The sequence below is a fragment of the Lampris incognitus genome, chromosome 3, assembly GCF_029633865.1.
Source record: "Lampris incognitus isolate fLamInc1 chromosome 3, fLamInc1.hap2, whole genome shotgun sequence".
In the NCBI taxonomy this organism is placed as follows: Eukaryota; Metazoa; Chordata; class Actinopteri; order Lampriformes; family Lampridae; genus Lampris; species Lampris incognitus.
Window position 1 is genome coordinate 80,209,957 of NC_079213.1, and position 21,271 is coordinate 80,231,227.

The 21,271-nt window shown below is 45.2% G+C and overlaps 2 protein-coding genes across 2 annotated transcripts in view; one reads left to right on the forward strand and one right to left on the reverse strand.

Moving 5' to 3' along the window:
• fip1l1a (FIP1 like 1a (S. cerevisiae)) overlaps positions 1-1,275 on the forward strand; it is a 55,993-nt gene extending 54,718 nt beyond the window's left edge. The window contains exons 14-15 of the mRNA XM_056275678.1: positions 624-770; positions 877-1,275. Of these exons, the coding sequence (XP_056131653.1) occupies positions 624-770; positions 877-1,057 (328 nt within the window). The 3' untranslated portion in view covers positions 1,058-1,275. The remainder of the gene's footprint in view (positions 1-623; positions 771-876) is intronic.
• Positions 1,276-1,297: 22 nt separating this feature from the next.
• Positions 1,298-17,442, reverse strand: lnx1 (ligand of numb-protein X 1). Its single transcript, XM_056276821.1, has 10 exons — positions 17,387-17,442; positions 16,266-16,519; positions 14,692-14,847; positions 11,768-11,976; positions 11,192-11,620; positions 7,376-7,510; positions 6,115-6,292; positions 3,822-4,068; positions 2,651-2,809; positions 1,298-2,385 (listed from the first exon to the last, which is right to left on the reverse strand). The coding sequence occupies exons 1-10, from the start codon at positions 17,440-17,442 to the stop codon at positions 2,250-2,252; spliced, it is 1,959 nt and encodes a 652-aa protein (XP_056132796.1). The 3' UTR covers positions 1,298-2,249.
• Positions 17,443-21,271: the final 3,829 nt, after the last annotated feature.

Consider the following 21,271-nt stretch of genomic DNA (forward strand, 5'->3'; position numbering starts at 1 on the left):
GGGTCTGCTATACTGCGAAATCTATTGCCGACATTTGTGCTTCTTGCGTTCTGGGTTTCGGGAAGGGAAAGAAAATTACACCCCCTCCAAACTTTTCAGATATCTAGTATCCGATTTGCAGATCCCATAGGCACACCATTTCAGCATTTTGTTGTGTGTTTGAAAGCTTGACGGACCGTTGCCAAGGTAGGATTGGACAAGTACTGTTCTGGGGCGGTACTTTGTGAAAGGTCAATTGGCCGTGTCTGTGGGTGGGAAGCCAGATGTGGGTATGTGTCCTGGTCGCCGCATTAGTGCCTCCTCTGGTCGGTCAGGGTGCCTGTTCGGTGGGGAGGGGGAACTGGGGGGAATAGTGTGATCCTCCCACGCGCTACGTCCCCCTGGTGAAACTCCCCTCACTGTCAGGTGAAAAGAAGCGGCTGGCGACTCCACATGTATTGGAGGAGGCATGTGGTAGTCTGCAGCCCTCTCTGGATTGGCAGAGGGAATGAAGCAGCGACTGGGATGGGTCGGAAGAGTGGGGTAATTGGCCAAACAATTGCGGTGAAAAAGGGGAAAAAATCCCCCAAAAAAAGAAGAGAAAAGTTAATGTGTGGTTCTGATCTTTGTGGGGTTGTTCTCAGTGAGGAGGAGCAAGTGAGGAGATGCAGAGACAGAATGGAGAGAGGGCACAGTTGCCACCGGGACAGACCCGGCAGAGAGAGAGAAGAGCGGCACAGAGAGTGGAGGCACAGAGACGAGGACAAAGGAAGACACAAGTCATCACACAGGTGCAAATACACAAACACTCACACATAACTTTAAACACAATGAAAGAAAGCAGGCAGATGAAAGAATTATCTTGCAACTGTGTGTCCCCTATGTCCTCGGCTGCAGCACCAGGAGGAGGAGACACAGAAGTGAAACGCGAGATAGCCGCTATAGACACAAACACAAGAAGGTCAAGAGGAGCAAGGAGAACAGGGAGACAAGCCCTGAGGTTTTCAAGGGCCAAGGGAATGAATCAGGACTCAAAAAAGTGACTTGCTGTCGTAATGACTACCCAAATAGAAGATGAAGTATGGTCACACAATGTTCCGTGACACACATCTGAAAATGGACTATCCCTAAATATATTTACTAAATCTATTTGTTTTAATATTTTAAATTTCACTGGAAGAACAAAGGATTTTTTGTATATCTTGTATACAGTGCATATATGTTGAGTGGACATTGAGGGTTGTTTTTTTTCTTCTCATTTTATTTTGAATTTGGATAAAGGAGCTGTGTGATTCCAGGTGATTCTTACTGTATTTACTTCCTGAATTGTTAATTTTTTCTAATTAGGGTGACTAGCCACAGCATGCCTACGAGGCCAAAATCCTGTGAAAAGATTCTTTTCAAATGACTTTATTGATTATTTAACCAAATATACCATCAGATATACTACACAGGCTGAAGTGTGAGAGACAGAACCATGGTCGATGGGCCCCAGACGCATCCACCGAGTTTTAACACACAAACTCCGTTTTTTTTTCAAAAGTAGGAAAGTCAGTAAGGCCTCCACAATGTCACCTTAAATATTATTTTCAACAGATTATGAACACATTTATCCTTTTTTTTCTATATATTTTTTTCTTTCCAGTGGTTTGATAATTTAGTAACAGCTTCTGGAAAAACATCTCAACACAGACGACTACTTGGCAATGCGTCCTTGATTCGAACAGATGAAGATGACAACCACTGTCAGTACAAACTAAACAGCCTATAATCAAAGGCAATCAAACAAACAACCAAAAAAACATATTACAAGTGCTTTGATCAGTATTTCTTTTTAACACCCAACACTTACAGTAAAGAAATTTGTCCAACTCAATGCATACCCTAAACATATGACTGCTGGAATTGGCAATTTGTTGTCTCCCCTCCCCATCCCATTCATTGAGCGTCATGTCGGAGAATGACCTTCTCTTTCAGTCAGATATGTCCCAGCAGCCCAGTGAGAGGGGCTCGGGTTCATCGTATTCCCAGCACAGCGTCCTTGGAAGGGCAAGTTTAACTCTGGTTAAAACTCCAGTCCCATTTTCGGGCCTCTCTGAACTCCTGGCAAAGTCTCAGCTGTCCATCAGGAGTTTGGTGGACACACTTACATCGCTAGTCTAAGCCCCTCCCTCACAGCAAGCTCCCGAAGGTTAAGTCAGTCTTAATCTCGGCTTTCCACATTCCTCTGTCGGTGCCATTGAAGCAGCGCGGGTTAGCTGGGAGCCCTGCTACAGCAGGCTGCCCGGCCAGGAAACGATGGTCAGGGTGATCCTGCCCCTTAACTCCTTTAGCAGACGCACTAGTGCCGTGTGGGTCATCCCCCATGTACTCTTCCCATTCACCTCCAACAAGATGTCCCCACAACTGCAAAGGTGATGAGTAAAATGCATGAATACACCGATGATGAAATAAAATGAGTTGACATAAGTAACCTCATGAGATACAAATCATTTGTGAGATCGATGCAAACTAAGACACTACAGTAATTACTCAAGTCCTAGTGTGAATAGGCACGGCACTGCAGCTAGTGTAAAATACTTCACAACATCTTGCATACATTGTGTTAACCAAGCAGTATTGTTTTAGTGTTGTTTTTGTTATTATTGCTGGTGTAGGCTGAGCCCCTTACCGTATCCTGCCATCGTTGTAGGCCGGCGTCCCCTCGACGATGGAACGGATAAAAAAGGATTGATTGCAGTTGACCTCTTCCTGGCCTCCCACGATACTGAAGCCCAGGCTGCCCGAGGTGCTCCGCCGAAGAACAATGTCTTTGCAGCAGTAGAGGTGCCTGCGAGGGCCAAAAAAGGAGATTTAGAAAACGCTAATCTCTCACCTTCGACTTCGAAAGATGCATCCAACTTACAGTATAACACATGAGCTGTAGCTAGACTGCTGAGTCCAGTTCCCTCGCAGAAGACAAAAGCTTGGCTGCTCCTCAGTGAGAACAGGGATGTGATTTATTTATTTATTTATTTATTTATTTCCTCCCAGGTGATGCTGAGCTTTTGGAATACAGCTATAAGAATAGAGGGATTTCAGTCTCGGTCTCACACAGATAGCCCAGGGGTGAGTGAAAATTAGATTCAAATCCTGTTAGGCGTGCTGCTCGTCTGGACTAAATTCTCATGGGGACTTACTTTTTCATTTTCAGCCCTCCTAATCAACTCTACCGGTCAAGGAGAAATGTTTTTTTTTTCGTTTCTTTCACTTTCACAAACAGCAGTCATCCATTTCTGTCAAACAGAGGTCCACTGCCTTTCTCTGCCTACGTGACCTCTTCTCAAACACTGAGGTGGAGGTAGACGGCAAAGTTCTAATACCACAATCCAGCACTGCAAGCTCAAATCTGCTCTCCAGCACTGAGTTAGAGATGGAGAGAGAAAGAGAGAGAGAGAATAGGAGCGACAGAGAGTGAAGAGAGGTTTTGTGTTGATTTGAACTTTTTAAAGTTTGCCCACACAGACTAAGCTGCTTAAAAGTACACAAGCAGAGGACAGACGAGGAGAGGGAAAGTAATGGATGGGGGGGTATTTCAGGCTGACCACTGACACGGAGAAAATAGGGGAAAAAAAAGCTGAACTTTTTTAATTGTCAGGAGTGTTGCCGAAAATAGAGGGGAATATTTAATGAAAAAATGTTTGAATGAAAAATTAATATTCTGCCTCTTCTCTTACCCAGCTGGCTTTCTGCTAGTGACTGCTGGCAGAGGTCAAAGGGACTGGGTGGGGGAGAAAGAGAGGGACAGGATAGAAAAAAAAATCATACAGTCAGGATACGGGGACACCACGGAAAAGGCTCACCTGGGTAGCTGCAGCCATGACACCCACAGCGGGGCATAGTCGTCATTGGGCAGCGGGCTCTTGGTGCTGTCTGTGGGTGAGGTGGTGAGACAGGGGGGCAAGGTACATTCAGGCTGGCATTCCTCAGGGGGGCGCATCTCCAGGACCTTGAGCACCACAGGAGAGGAGGTGTTCTTCAGGTTGGCCACAGCCTCCCCTCGCGTCACCCCTGTCAATTCCAGGCCATTCACGTTCAGCAGGATGTCACCTGTTGAGGGGGAAGTAGTCAGGACAGCTTGTCTCACTTTTGCACCATTGCCTTGACAACAGCTTTTTGATTAAAAAAAAAATAGCACAAGGACTCGTCATCTGCCTATTGAATATTCAACAATCTCCCTGCTGGAACACAAAGCGCCACCTGCACATTACAGAGCCTCCCAGCAATCAAAGTAATGTAGAAAAAAACAGACAGAATGGTCTGTCCACTAGCGAAGGGGACACCTGGAGAGAGCCAAGCTCAAAGGACGACATTTCTGCTTGACGAAGGCAGTTTATGCAAATGCATTCTTTTATCGCAGCGCTTAAACTGATTTAACAAATACTCAAAGAGAGACAGCAGTTACTGCATCTCCTGAATTCACTGAGAAGCATCTCATATCTGGCACAAATTGAAATTGTCTTTTGAGGGCCGCACACAACTGAGATCTCTCATATCCATTTAATTTCTCCTTCTCTTTCCTCTCCGTGCTTCATCTTGGAGCTGTTTTGTTTGTTGGAGAACATTAGTGCATCAGTGCTATACTACACCAGCAATCGCCAACAAACATACAAAATAGCTCCAGGATAAAGCATTGGTCTGTGAGGAGGAGCAGCGTCGGTAATATGTGACAGATGTACTCTGTCGTGGATGGTTTAAATATTTTTTGTTGCATCTTCTGTTGTTGCTTAAAACATTCTTGTTTGCCAACACCGTATGCTGGTGATCATTTTTCTTTGGCAAGTGGCCGCAGGACTCAGTGTCCAGGCTAAATGTCCATAAATCAAGATGGCTACCATTGAGTAAGTCATACCACTTTGTGGTAAAAAACAAACCCCCCCCCCCCATTCTATCCCTTTAAAACAGTCAGAACAAGGCCACGATCAAGGGTGGATACCTCAGGAGCAGCAGGTGGACCAGGGTTTTGATACCTCGGCTGTTTTCTGATGTCTAGGTTGAAACTAAGAGCTCCTATCAGATGTTCACAACCGTATGTACAAACAAACACACCTGCACCCATGCACATGGCGTAGGCCTATCAGGGCTGCTATCGTATCCGGTCATTTTCAGTGTGCAACTCGATGTTTGCCCTATTTCAGAGCTGACTGGTTTCGTATAATGAAATAATAAATAGGCTGTGTGCCTTTTCTTCTGGAACACTCTTAATCAGTTTTGAGCAGTGCAATGCTAATGTTTGTGTCGGAGCCAATTTTCAGAGCACTGAACCACAGCACCACCTCTGAGTTTCTTGCTAGATAAGTAACCTTAGTAATGAAACATGAATCTTATGTGTTTATCTCAATCACCGCGGCTTGTTTACACACAAAAAGATTATCATGAAAGGCAAATCCATGACAAGTGACGTCTGACGGGCATATTTTAAGCTCCTTGCCCTTTGCAGAGTTGACCACTTTCTGAACCAAACAAATACTACTTCTACGTAAGTTAATGTTTGCGCAAACGGAGAAAACACAACACTATCAAAGTGGATTATTAAGTTTTTTTAGTTTTTTTTGGGGGGGGAGGGGAGGGGTTCCCCCCCTTTTTTCTCCCCAGTTGAATTTGACCAATTACCCCACTCTTCCGAGCTGTCCTGGTCGCTGTTCCACCTCCTCTGCTGATCCGGGGAGGGCTGCAGACTGCCACATGCCTCCTCCGATACATGTGGAGTCACCAGCCGTTTCTTTTCACCTGTCAGTGAGGAGTTTCACCAGGGGGACATAGCATGTGGGAGGATCATGCTATTCCCCCCAGTTCCCCCTGTCCCCTGAATAGGCGCTCCGACCGACCAGAGGAGGTGCTAGTGCAACAACCAGAACACATACCCACAGCCGGCTTCCCACCCGCAGACATGGCCCAATTGTATCTGTAGGGACGCCCAACCAAGTTGGAGATAACACGGGGATTCGAACCGGCGATCTCCATGTTGGTTGGCAATGGAACAAACTGCTATGCTACCTGGATGCCCAGATTACTAAGTTTTAATAGTATGTAATGAGTGAATGTGTGTGTGAGAGAGAGCTAGAAAGAGTCATTGTCAGCTAGTGTTCATTTTACCTTTGCGGATGGAACCCTCCTGTCCCACCACTCCATCAGGGTCCACATTTGTGACGTAGATGGGCAGATCCCACCCTCGACTGGACATGCCCCCCGCCACTGTCATACCCAGGGAATCATATGGTTCCTTGGTCAGGGTAACTGTCTTTTCATAGCATGCAGGCTTTTGACAGGAGTCCTACACAGAGACCAAGGAAACGGAGAGCAGGCCGGGGTAAATTCCTATTTGACCAAAATGCAGAAAGTGAAGCTCAAGCATGTAGTTTCTCAATATTCATTGGTCAATATGTGGAAATTATATTTGTGTGAAATGTGAAGGAGGGAGCATATGGGGTGATGAAGTGAGAGAGATCATATCTATGTAATGAAACCCACGCTGCATTTTTGTGTTGCATTCACACATTTCTGCTCTACTCATTGGTGGAGAGGACCCCTGTCACGTGGCCACCCCCAGGACATGGCACTAACTATAGCTTTCCAAGCCACTGCCTCAACATCCCACTGCAGCTATGTATTTATCTGTGTGTATATAAGAGTGGGTGAGCACGCGTGCATGACAAAACCTTTGTATGCCCCAATGACGAACAAAGAAAATTACACAGTAGGGTTTTGTTTTCTTATGAAACACCCATCCAGCAAAGAAATAATGAAGCCATTATGGAGCCAACTTCATTAGGACATTTGAAAGCAGAATCTTTTTTTTACAATGGAGACACAATGTTATTGTGCTGTGGGAAATTTTCTATCGGTCATTTTCTGGGGCTGCTTTGAAGCCAGGTTGAAAGTTTGATGTGTCCCACTTTGAACAAACTGTCTGTGGAAATTAGTTCTTCAAATCAGCAGCTGAGGGTGAAAAGTAGAGAGAGCTGTGAATTTGATCATTATTAGAAAAAGGGAAATTCATCAGCTACAGTAATGAGCTGGAGAAAATCCTGTTTTGGGGGGAGGAGGGGTGGATTGGGTAAATCCCAAGGGGTGAGAGTATGTTTTCCTAAGGGATGATGGACTCGGAAAGAGAGAGGGCTGCTCTGTGCGCAATACTGCTCAAGGGAGACCGGCCCTTTTGGTGCAAGAATGACATGTTCAGCTTTGATGGAAGAATAATACCTCTATGGATCATTTTCACATGAAAGGGAATATTTTGCGTGAAAAGAAGAGACGGGGATGAACAAAGTGCGACTGTAGTTTTTGATAATAGTATTTGTCTTCAATGAGTCTGTGTGTGTATTTGCATGTATGTGAGTGACTGTCTGTTCCTCACCAGGAGCGTTTGCTCCATGTCCACAGGGGAGTATGGCGGGGGACCATCCATGCCCCACGGAGCCTCCTGCAGGATGTCTGGGGTGGGCAGACAAATCTGACGAGACACTATGAAATGGACCCGCTCCTCACTTGCCTTAAACACAAAAGGGACAACATGAAGCTAAGATCTGAGACATGAAGGATGATGAAAAGAATATAAGTGTTTCATAATCACAAGGCAGTATGTTCCACTGGACCGTCCTCGAAAACATTTTTTTGCTGATGAGATAGTTCAAAATATTAAAGAGGTTTTACGTGTTTACATAATTTTTTGCTCATTTGGGGGCTGGACTGGCTTGTGGTCTTGTAAGTTTGTGTGGCAGGGGTGTTTTTAAAAGATCCTGGGTTTTCGTTTCTCATCTGCAAAAGCTGTAGTTTTTTGTTTTTTTTCTATTGCCTCTTCATACCTCTGTGTTTTCTCACTGCTTTCATCACTTCACATCTCACATAATTTCCTATGGAAACATGACATATTGAGCCATATGTGCATACATAACACCTCCTAAAGCAAACTCAAGAGGCCAAATCTCACATGCAGGTTTTAGGAGAGGCATGGAAATACGTCACATTATGGACCTTTGAGTGATAAACACACACTCACACTTGTTTTTTTATGGCAGTTTGCTGATACTCGAAAGTGTTTCTGTGTGAAAATGCATTTTCCTGTGAGTTGAATTGGACGTGTGATGAACTTGCTTCCTGCACCCTCCTGCTACGTGTGACTGAGCTTTTCTGTGCCCTTGCATTTCTCCATAACATTGCTTTACTATTTTTCCCCTCATACTCTCTTTTACCCTGGCGATCCACCTACACTCATTTATACAAGTAGTAGAGACACACTTACAGACACACACACACACACACACACACACACACACACACACACACACACACACACACACACACACACACGCACACACCTAACTGCTTCCCCCTTCTTTTCTTGTTGCTCCTTTGAGATTGGGCCTGCACTCTGTGGCACAGAGCTGACTCCTAAATTACCCAGTCCAGCTCATTATCGCCTTAATTGGGCTAATTTAATCGCTTTACTGCCAGTTCTTAATCTCTGACATAAACTGCTCACTGTGAGTGGCCATTGTGGCTCCGCAGAGACCCAGCAGAGCCAGCCAGTCGCCTTAGAAAGGGAACCTAGAACCCCTCCACAGTCAACCCCAAACAGATTAAAATTAACAACCATGAACCACCAACACAGCACCAATGACCAGTATCATTCAGGGCCAGATCAAGGCGCATGGCCTAGTATACCAGAGACTCACCACAATTAAGCGCTATTAACTGTGGTGAACAAGGACATGGCAGCCGGCGGAACACAATTAGTCTGAATCACAACAATTATCTACAATATCTCAGGGACACTAGTAGTGTGCCAGCACACTAGTCATGCATTGTTTGCCATGCTGACTGTAACATGTTCCTGCAAAAATGTGAGCTCCGATAATTTTGCAAAGCTAATTAAGCTATTAAATTTAAACTGGTAGTAGGACCAAGCGGTTGGCTATGATCCACAACCACTCCTGTAGCCAGCTATCAGGTCACCAACATCTGGACCTCAGTCATTTCTTCCCTCTGAGGCTGACGTTTTGCGTTATATGAGTGTGTAAATGAACATGATTTTATTTTTGTGAATGAAAGTGTTTCGACGTTGTTGTAAATCCCACTGCCAACACATCTATTGGGCTAATGTTAGCATAGCCTAGGGAGAACAGTAACAATCCTCTGTAGGAATCCTCTGTAAGCCCTATGGTCATATCGAATCCACCAAGTAAGACTTATTTCAGCCAATCAGAACTTATTCCTCAGTGATAATCGATCATGCTTCTGTCACATCTGATAGTCGGAGGGAGAAGAACATCGAGAGCCTACTAGCAGTGAGTAGCGTTTTAGTGTCTACTAACTAATGCCCCCTTTCGTGAAAACCAAAATGTGGTCACCCTAGGTAAATATTAAAGTTACTTACACTACCGTTCAAAAGTTTGGGATCACCCAAACAATTTCGTGTTTTCCATGAAAAGTCACACTTATTCACCACCATATGTTGTGAAATGAATAGAAAATAGAGTCAAGACATTGACAAGGTTAGAAATAATGATTTTTATTTGAAATAAGATTTTTTTTACATCAAACTTTGCTTTCGTGAAAGAATCCTCCATTTGCAGCAATTACAGCATTGCAGACCTTTGGCATTCTAGCTGTTAATTTGTTGAGGTAATCTGGAGAAATTGCACCCCACGCTTCCAGAAGCAGCTCCCACAAGTTGGATTGGTTGGATGGGCACTTCTTTGAGCAGATTGAGTTTCTGGAGCATCACATTTGTGGGGTCAATTAAACGCTCAAAATGGCCAGAAAAAGAGAACTTTCATCTGAAACTCGACAGTCTATTCTTGTTCTTAGAAATGAAGGCTATTCCATGCGAGAAATTGCTAAGAAATTGAAGATTTCCTACACCGGTGTGTACTACTCCCTTCAGAGGACAGCACAAACAGGCTCTAACAGGTACTATTTAATGAAGATGCCAGTTGGGGACCTGTGAGGCGTCTGTTTCTCAAACTAGAGACTCTAATGTACTTATCTTCTTGCTCAGTTGTGCAACGCGGCCTCCCACTTCTTTTTCTACTCTGGTTAGAGCCTGTTTGTGCTGTCCTCTGAAGGGAGTAGTACACACCGGTGTAGGAAATCTTCAATTTCTTAGCAATTTCTCGCATGGAATAGCCTTCATTTCTAAGAACAAGAATAGACTGTCGAGTTTCAGATGAAAGTTCTCTTTTTCTGGCCATTTTGAGCGTTTAATTGACCCCACAAATGTGATGCTCCAGAAACTCAATCTGCTCAAAGAAGTGCCCATCCAACCAATCCAACTTGTGGGAGCTGCTTCTGGAAGCGTGGGGTGCAATTTCTCCAGATTACCTCAACAAATTAACAGCTAGAATGCCAAAGGTCTGCAATGCTGTAATTGCTGCAAATGGAGGATTCTTTGACGAAAGCAAAGTTTGATGTAAAAAAAATCTTATTTCAAATACAAATCATTATTTCTAACCTTGTCAATGTCTTGACTCTATTTTCTATTCATTTCACAACATATGGTGGTGAATAAGTGTGACTTTTCATGGAAAACACAAAATTGTTTGGGTGATCCCAAACTTTTGAACGGTAGTGTATCTACCATGTTCACATATCTGTTGATCTGGTCCATTCACCACCTGTGGGAAAGCAGCGCTTCCGAATGATATTTTATATAATTTTAGTATAATGGGCTTCCCAACTGAGTACATGCTCTTTCACTCATCTGAATTTCCACAAATTTTCCAACTATACAGTTATAATGCACTGCACCTTTGTCTACAATTAGGCTAACAATCTAATTAATCACAACACTTGGCTCAAGTTATGTGTGTGACAAAAATAATAATGATGATGTAGCAGTTAGATTATGTTGTAGTTACTTACTTTATTTACTTATTTATTTTAGAAAGTAGTTAAGAAACTTTTTCTTTACAGAATCTTTCAACTATTTGTCCTAAAAGTCAATTTGCTGTTTGTATGTTACATTGTGATTGACATGCATTAAAAATTTACCAGTATGCAGAAAATTACATATCTGAGACTCAAATTTTCCTGGAAGAAAACAATTGTACAGCTGTAAAATTTTGCCCTGGTTAGGGCCCTGTCCAGATAAATATTCTTCTGCTCATCTTTTATAATCCAATCTGACTAACAGACACATCCTACCTGAACTACAACCCCTGTGTTGACTGACCTGGATGAGCAATGCAGCATGCTCTGGTGCCCCGTAGCGCAGATCATGCCCATTGATGGCCAACACACGGTCACCAACACACAGCTGTCCATCACGCGCTGCCAGGCCCCCCTCCAGCAGGTGAAAGATATAAACGCCATGTTCCTCCGGCCGTCTCACAAGCTTGATGCCCAGCTGCTCGTCTGGAGTGCTTTTATTCAGCACCACGTGGATGCCATCATCTCTCATGGGCTGGTGGGGCATGCCGTGAGGCGGGTACCCCCCGGCAGCATCATGGGCATGCCCGTGGCCATGAGAGTGGCTGTGGGCATGTGAGCGGTAGCGATAGCGCTGCTCCCTGAGCACGGTGAGCCGCAGCAGCTGGCAAGGCTGTTTTAATGTGGCCAGGGCGTAGCAGTGGGGTACGTTGCTGATGTCGATACCATTCACCTGTGAGAGCCAAGAAGGTGGACAGTATAAGAGAAGTTATGTGGTTACCTTGTGCTGACATGATACCTTGTGTGACTCATTTGATTACAAAGATGCGATGAACACACACCACACACACACACACACACACACACACACACAATATACCTTCAGGATCATGTCCCCGGGCAGCAGGCGTCCATCGCGGGCGATGACACCTTCTCTGTAGATATCCTGGATGAGAATGCGCACCAGAGGAGTCTCATTGCCCCCAACAATGCTGATGGCCAGAGGCTCGGCAGGATCTGCCCGGGTGATTTTAATACTAGTAACCTCACCATCAGGGATCAGGTGATGGAGTTGGGGAAGAGCCAGAACTGAGGGAGAAGGCGGAAAGGAAGAAATGCTGAGTGCCGTTCTCACTTTTACAGTACGTGTCACAGGAAAACCCACTTTTGAGCAATGGCCAGACAAAACGGGAGAAAGCAAGAAAAAGGGATAAGGAGGGAGACAGAGGAGTAAAAATATGAGGAAAGGCTGGTGGGAGAAAGGGATGAAGAGTGGGGGACTTTGGTAGAGAGGTTTAGTGCTGGAACCAGCTGTCTCTACTCCCTCAGGTTACTAAAACAAACTTGTACAAGCCAGCGGGGAAAATTCACTTGGCTGATCGCTCTGCTCAATGTTTGTATCATTAGTCACATACATCTGTAACAAATATGCCTGGGAAAGCCCATTAATTCAAAAACTTTTTTTTTCTAGGTTATTTCTAGGGTGGGGATAGAAGCACAAATAGTTACAATACATGCTGGCTTTGCACATATTCTCTCCATCGTACAGACACACTGCTGTACCAATACAATATCAATATCTGTCTGCTTCTTTCTACTGTAAAGCACGATGAGCTGCATATCATGTACGAAAAAATAGTTATTACTGTTATCATTGTTGTTATTACTCTGATTATTATTATATTATTATTATTGATAATACTAATAATCCATTCATTATCCAAACCGCTTATCCTGTTCTCAGGGTCACGGGATGCTGGAGCCTATCCCAGCAGTCATTGGACGGCAGGTGGGGAGACACCCTGGACAGGCCGCCAGGCCATCACAGGGCTGACACACACACACACATTCACACCTAGGGACAATTTAGTACGGCCAATTCACCTGACCTGCATGTCTTTGGACTGTGGGAGGAAACCGGAGCCCCCGGAGGAAACCCACACAGACAAGGGGAGAAAAAGCAAACTCCACAGAGGATGACCCGAGATGACCCCCAAGGTTGGACTACCCCAGGGCTCAAACCCAGGACCTTCTTGCTGTGAGGCGACCGTGCTAACCTTTTCACCACCGTGTCGCCAATTTATTATTATTATTATTAATAATAATAATAATAATAATAATTAAACTCTGAATTGCAGTGCTGTTAAACCAACCTGGATTATTTCCAGCACATTCAGTCCTTTGACAATGAACACGAGACTGTATGAGACATGCAGTTGCACAGTTATGCACCCACGTATGCACAATTATCAAGTGTTATCACAAAATGTATCATTCCCTGAAAGGTTTTTTTTACTGGTTTTTATCTCATGTCCTTCCTGCAAGCACCCCTCCCAGTGGAAAATTCTAGCATAGAGCAGAATGTGACACATCATCACGGTGCTGGACAGGACTACGTAGTGGAGGGCGGAGGATGGTTTGTGACTCCGCCAACGGGCCGGACCAACAGCTAACTGATAAGATGTATTCCTCATTTCCTCTGTCCCACAGCCTTGGTGCCAAGTGGTGTCTTTGTCTTTTTCCCCTCATTACTTTTCGGTGGATTCTTCTCCTCTGTCTCCATCGCTCTGTAGCCTCAGTCCCTAGTTTCTACTCATGCTGCACTTTCTCCATTCCAAAGTCAATATTTTGTCTTCATCACAGCATTGCTTTAAAGGAGGACGACACATTGACACAGAGACCTGCTGCTACTAAAAGGTTTTTCTCTTTTCTCTTTGCCCTTTTACGTCATTTTACCTCCGTTGTGTTTTCCCTGAGTTCACTTTGCCCCCCATTTGCTTTTTATGGATCTATCTCTTCTCTCCATTAGTCCTTTATCTTTGTCTATCCAGAGGGAGAGAGATGAATATTTAATCTATTCTGATGATGGCCTCAGAGAATAATATGGCCCCCGATCATTCGTCATCCCTCACTCTTACGCAATCCCCACATTTCTCTTCCTCCTGCCATCACGGCAATAGTTTGACTTAGAGATAAAGTTGGTCCTCTAAACTTTTTCTCTCTCTTTCCAACTAGCTTTCATTTTCCTAAATGTCCTCTCTCGTCAGAGTCAAGACTATGTTTACTGTATAAACTATCCCTGGGACACATTTTACACGTGTATTGTTTACTGTTCATCACATTGTATGGCCGTGACATATCAGGAACACTACCCTCTGGCTCTCCATTAAGGTCCCCTGTGTGCTCCCCTGAGGGCCTTTCCCTCCTCCTTTCTTTCCTAAGGAGAGGAGAGAAGAGCAGGGAGGAGGGATTTCCAACAGAGGAGGAAGAGATGAAGGGTTAAAGAAGGAGGTGGAAAAACAAGAGAGATGAGGAGGAGGTGAAGAGGAAGGAACAGGTCATCAGCCCCATCTCTGGTGACCCCGTAGCACATCCTGCCTCAGGCCATCACTCTCCCATCTGATCTGCTGCTAGAGAGGGACCGGTGGATTTATGCAATCCACAGCTGAATTATTAAAGGAACATATGCTGCAGCCACGCTGTGAATTCCCGGCTGTGTCATTCTCCGCGCAGCGCACGTTCATATACGCATGCAAGTGTGCGTGCATAAATCTACACACACATCTCACAGTCTCTCTCTCTCTCTCCCTCTCTCTCGCTCTCTCTTGTTCTCTCTGCAGCTCTCCACAAGCAATCAGAAAGTGCAGATGCAGCAGTGGCATCATACAAGCCAGACACAACCCGACTGACAAAAGCAATACACAATTCATTTGCACACATTTAACACACAACAGGCACACAGACAGACAGACACATTGCATCAGTACCAAGATGATAACTTTAATCCAAGGCCTTGATCCATACCTTCCTGTGGTACATTGGCATTTCTGGCATTGTCCCTTTCCTCAACTGTCTCATTGCTCACTGCCGTGCCACTCTTGGTCCTCCTCAGCACGCTGAATGCCCGGTTCAGCCTTCTGAAGGAGCGGCTCCTCACTGAAGACCGGTCGAAATTTCTGACTGGAAAGCGGAGGGAACAAAGGAAGGGACTTTATACATCAGCTCTGCCTCAACAAGTCCAGACATGTCTGAAACTGCTGCCTCGCAGCCAATCAAAAGCCTCTTTTTGCTTACACAACTATGGGAAACATATGGTTTACAGTAAGTTCACTAGATTATTTGACCCCACTGAGACTCGTTTGATTAGCGATGACTCAGACCTGAGCTCCAATACTTTATTTTTATGTGCAAAAGATGAAAGAGATGCTTCGCACTGTAGTAGCCCGTTAATAAACAAACCTAAGTCCTGTCAAATTGCAAAAAAAAAAAAAAAGAAGAAGTAAATGCTATCTGGATTGGATAGCTCCTAATATGTTACATAAACTGAAGTAGTGATGTAACACACCCATGGACTTCAGTCCATCACAATGTCTAGATGAGACTTCAGACTCTCCCAGAGAGGGTGCTGTCTGGTACATTGCTTTTCTCAGTGGAGCACAAGATAGACAGGCTACAGGAGGCTGCAGTAGAGAGGCAGCTACCCTGGACTGGCTGCACATACGCTGGGGCAGCGAGCCTCTGCAGCGAGCCTCCCTTCTTCCCTCCCTCCCTTTGCGGGCCTGGGGAGACGCAAGGGTTTCTGACAGCCACATTATTCTTTAAAAGTGTTGCGCGCTTCTGGGGCTGACAGCTTGTTCAGCAGTAGCGGTGCTCATGTTGGTGGTGGGCGCTCAGCCGGCTGGGCTCAAAGTGCTGGTGCAGCGTCATTCGTTGTCCCCACCGGCCGGCTGCACACTCATGAAAAGATGAGGGAGGGGGAGGGGCCAGGTGGAGGCCGACACATGTGACTGCCTCCTCGGCTCACAGGTGGGAGATGTGGAGGAGAGGAACAGCAGCAATCACTTCATGGTGTGCTACCAGACAGGAATTGATTATGTTTAATCTACCACCTCTCCATCCATTCCTCCTTGACTTTACATAGCTCCTCCCCTCCCTTTCCTCTGACTCTCTCTCTCGCTGAGATTTTATGGATTGCTGCAAAAAAAAAAAAAAATACAAGGCAGCAGAGCTAATCGGCTAAAAGGATTTCTATCAGAGACCATTAGGTGGAGCAAAGGCTTTGTTTGAGATTGAATGAATGCACAGCTTTTAAGTTGTGCGAGTGTGATGGTGTAAACACATATTTGAGAAGGGTTCGCTGGTCTCTGGTGGTGACTGAAACTATGTAACTGTGACTAGAAAGCCTCCACAGGCTCTCTATTGATTATCAATCTTTCATTCTGTCAAATAGCACAGGCTCACACACACACACACACACACACACACACACACACACACACACACACACACACACACACACACTCTCCGCTCTCACTTCACATCAGGAAAATTCATGCAGCACTAACTGTAAACACATGGACATCCATTCGCACACTCACACTCACTCTTCTTGCTGCTGCTACGGGCAGCCAGACTGGTGGTACTGCCTGATTGGCTGTTGTCTTCCATACTAGGGTCAAAGGCGGGGTTGACCAAGCCAGGCTCATCTGATAGGAGGGCCACGGCAGCGGAGGCAGGACCATCCCCAGGCAGCGTAGCCACAGTGAGCTCTGACGTGCTGTCGGTGCAGTCGCCCTCCTGGGAACGCCGCTTCCTGTCAGAGGAGAGGCCATAGTGGGATGCCCCTTTACACCTGAAAATACACAAAAAACAAAGGTCCGGTTGTCACTCGTGAGGCCAAATCTGTCGATAGGTTGGTCAAGCATAACAGCACCACTGGTGACAACTGTGTAACAACCGTGATGGATTGATGAAATGGCGATGATGCTGAATACAATAGAGAATGTCCTCTCATATAACCCTTGCATTTCCTCCCAATTATACATTTTAATTACAAGTATAGTATATATATATATATAATTTTTTCCTCCCTTTCCCCCCCCAATTGTATCCGGCCAATTACCCCACTCTTCTGAGCTGTCCTGTTTGCTGCTCCACCCCCTCTGCTGATCCGGGGAGGGCTACAGACTACCACATGCTTCCTCCGATACATGTGGAGTCGCCAGCCACTTCTTTTCACCTGACAGTGAGGAGTTTCGCCAGTGGGACGTAGCATGTGGGAGTATCACATTATTCCCCCTCACCCCCAAACAGGTGCCCCAACCGACCAGAGGAGGCGCTAGTGCAGCGACCAGAACACATACCCACATCCGGCTTCCCACCCGCAGATATAACCAATTGTGTTTGTAGGGATATCCTACCAAGCCGGGGGTAACACAGGGATTGGAACCAGCGATCCCCATGTTGGTAGGCAACGGAATAGACTGCCACGCCACCCAGACACCGCCAATTATGTGTATATTTGAAGGATGTCAGGTATAAACAAGTGGGGCAGTGATGAGCTGTTTAAGGTTTGAATAGTCCAAATGTGTAACATCCTAATGATGAACAATGCCCTGATTTTATGTGTGGGGGAGATAGACACCTATGTGAGAGCACGGGACAGTATGGAGCATGCATAGTGCAGTGAGGTCTAATGGAAAGGTCAGAATCTCAGGACCTCTGGTTAATGTGAGTTGACTTCACACGCTCCTTCTGCCTGAGGCTGTCCTCCATGCTGACCTCTACCTTTTTGCCCACGGACTGCCTCATGCACAGAAGGCCATCTGAACTCAACACTCCCACACAGCCACCAACACTGCAAACCATTCTTCTTTCCCCCAAAGTCATAGTGCCTATAAGATAGACTATTTGTCTTGACATGCTCGCTCAAAATTCCAGCACACCTCAGAGACGGAGCCAAAATGTCACAGTTTTTCTCTCATAAAGAACATGCCTCGGCATGTCCTCTTTTCTATTCTTTGCATGCCTGATTTATGGCAGTATCTGTAATCACATGTAGGTTGGATTTTTCAGTAGCTATGGCTGACTAATCCTGACAGATGACTGAATACAAATATGAGCAAACACCCGTTACAGCAAAGAGTGAGAGGATAACTGACACGACACTAGAATATAAAACACTGGAAAATGTCACAATGTTATTTTCTCCAAACAGCTCCTAATTCTGATGTTCCAAGTGTCTTCTCCCTTTCTATGCTCAATCAACCACAAAACAGGCACACACACACACACACACACACACACACACACACACACACACACACACACACACACACACAGTACAGGCACATGCGCAGTATGCTACCCATGACAAAAGCTTTTCATCCTGACACTATTGAACTGAAAATGTTTATGCAGGAATTAATCATATCCCTACAGACAGGAGTATTGTCTTGTCTGAGAATCCTCCTGCATCTGTAAGACATAAAGGCATGGAGACGAAGCTTCGTCATAAGCAGAAAATAACACTGGCATGTCTCTCTGGGTGTCTCTGTGGAGCCATCAGCACAAACATTAACTGGGTTTTAATGAGCTGGATCCAACCCCGGCACAGATTCAAAAGTAGACCAGAAATACATGAAAAGCTGGATGTGTTGTGCAGATATGCTGTGCATGACATATTACACATGAAATACGTTAGGCGCCAGAGCTAAAATGGAGGGTAAAGAAAAAGGCAGGTAAAATGGTTCCCCTCAAACCTAATAGCTTATTGAGAAAGCCATATAGAGAGGAAACAGGATTGCATTTTTGGTCAGCTATTTGAGCCCAGAGAACAAGATTTCAGTTTAGGGAGACCGTCGGCCCTCCGGGGGCATCACTTCACTAGAAACACCATTTTGTCTCAATAACAGAGCTGTCTGAGCAGGTCATGCTCTCCGTCCATATTTCAGAGGAGAAGGCATTTCATCTTGAAGTGGGCTCTATATCTGAAATTGCAGCCATTAGCGTGACTCTCTCAGTTTAGGTACAGCCCAACATTGAGCTAAAGTGCCTATCGATCCTAACGGTTGGACTGTGACATAACAGTGCGACAGTATGGTGCGCAGGTTAAATGTGTACGTCTAGTGTGTCTACTGCTGGTGTGTGTGTGTGTGTGTGTGTGTGTGTGTGTGTGTGTGTGTGTGTGTGTGTGTGTGTGTGTGTGTGTATGTGTGTATGTGTGTATGCATGTATGTGTGTGCCACTGTGGGCTCTTCTTGTTAATTCAGGGTTACTAAATGGAGTGCTATTAAGCATGACAACGCAGCAATATACCACTTAAAAGTGAAGTGGTTGGACAGAGCAATATCTCAGTCAGCAGCAGCAGAACAGAAAGAAGTGCTGCAGTGGAGAGGGAGAAAAGCTTTCTCGGTGTCACTCACTTTCAATTAGAGGAATTAAAGCTGCATGCTCATCACTGTCAGCTGTAAAACACTGCCAGCTCATGGACTCTGACTAACTTTGAATGAATTAATCATAAACATTAGAATTTCCCTTTAACAACACTTGAGCAAGCGTACAGTAGGTGCACATACTGTATGAGCACATGCAAGCATGCAAACACGCACGCACACACACACACACACACACACACACACACACATGCATGCACAAATACTTACTAAAAGCGAAGCCTTCGGGTAGGCTGTCCTATCCGACTTTGAGCCAAGCTGACTATATGGAACTGAAGCTTGAGACAACATCCCCTGTTTCAGCATGGGCAGTGGAAAATAGAAAAACCCCAGTCTGTGTAGCCGTTTCCTGTTTCCAGCTACATTTCGTTATGTAAATCTCATAGACCACCCCACGGGCAATTTCCTCTCAATCTAGCTCACATAACTCACCAAGTATTAATGACCACACACTGCACATTTGGGAAAGGTGTTTATAGCAAATGCCTGCATTTTTATCTGTCTGTTTGTAGTTTTGGCTGTCTGACTACCAATACAAGATCTTGGGACCTCATTTGTGAACTGTTCTTTGACTTTGTGCGAGATCCCATTATACAACCATTTCAAAGAATCTGACTGAAACAAAAAGAAAATACGATCAATTCCATCCGCTGCATCTGTTGAGAGATTAGTTTTTTTTTTCTCCAGAAACCATGGTCCATTCTTGGCCTGGATTCAGTTAGGAGCACAAAGTGTGTGCCAAGAATCATATCGGACCCGGTAAGCAAATGAATAAGAAGACTATCTCAATGCTAAATCTCCCAGACAGCAGCATGCAAGCATTGCTTTATGTGCAACCAGTTTATTAAAGGCTTTATCCAACCTTAATTAGAATCTTCTTCCTCCTGGGGATAAGAACCGCCTTAGCTGCTTAGCCATATCGCCTCTGCTTAGGGTTTTAATGTTCATGCTGAAGAATTACAACAGCAATCTCTGTGGTTCGAGGTTAAGGGCAAGGGAGCGAGCAAGAGAGCCCCCATGGATGACATAATGTTACACACATGGACCTAAGATAGGGGAGCCAATAAAACCTCTGTACTTGGGAGCTTATACAAACCTACACGCAGGGACACACGCTTGCAGACACCCCCCCCACACACACCCCTCCCCCCACAGACACATTATCATTCCAATCATTCTTCACACATGAAGGGGACACATGCTTGCAAGGTGCATGCACACTCGCATGAACATCGCACACAAATCCGCACATGCACCCACCACTTTTTCATTATCTCTCTTTTACAATTCTCAAGACTTTTCCCTCCCTCTGATCACCAACACTCTTTTTGTGCCCCTTAATTTGTAAACAAACTATTCCCTTTCCTCAGGCATTGTACAATTTGGTGTGTTTGCTCTCAGCTGTTTCTCCCCACTGACTGTGATTTGTTTGTTTTTCTTTTTTTTGTTTTTTGTTTTTGAGGTTTGGGGGGGTCATTACTGAGCTTTGAGTACACTCATTAGTGCTGCAGCATCCCAGCCTCCATCGGCAAAGCGTCAATTATCATATCATCTCTCTGAACCCTGCTATCCGCAAAGAGACGCGGAGCAAAAAACAAAACAGACCCCCACCAAAATATCCTCAAAATGTCCTGCCCCCCCATACCTCCCCCTCGTCTTCTTTTTAATCCAGCACAACGATAATTACCCATGATGCTGTGAGGGAAGTGGCAGTGGGGGCGAAGAACCCTGGCTGTGACACAAACAGTCTTGTTCTTGTGATGTGAAATAAACACCAGCTCACAACTCATCAAAGCCTGTGAGATTCTCCAATCCTCTTTATGAGTGAGTGGATTATCCCCCCTAACCCAAATACCCTCTCCGCTCCCTGGCTGCCAGGGACAATCGCATGGGCCCACACTCCGCACACAGCCCAAATAGCCCAGGCTGCGACGTTTGACACTGGGTCAGACAGTGTCAGGTTGAGCTCAGGTTAAGGGTGTAGATTAACATACTGTACATGTTTATTTGAAATTATCTTACATGTTTTTAAATGTATTCATGTTATTGGTAAAGGGTTGGCCCCCAAGTGGGCCATTTTCCCCTGTCCCCATTCACCCCTGTTTGGGTACAAAGATTCAGCTGGTTTGTCATCCAGGGCGTATCCTGTA

Bases quoted from the DNA above. Each gene is read 5' to 3' on its own strand.
- lnx1 (XM_056276821.1), bottom strand. From the start codon at position 17,442: ATGGAGGACAGCCTCAGGCAGAAGGAGCGTGTGAAGTCAACTCACATT. The intron at 16,520-17,386 runs GTCCTGAGATTC...GTGTATTTTCAG, and splicing joins TCAACTCACATTAACCAGAG to GTGTAAAGGGGCATCCCACT. The intron at 14,848-16,265 runs GTGAGTGTGCGA...TCCGCTTTCCAG, and splicing joins CAGCAGCAAGAAGAGTGAGT to TCAGAAATTTCGACCGGTCT.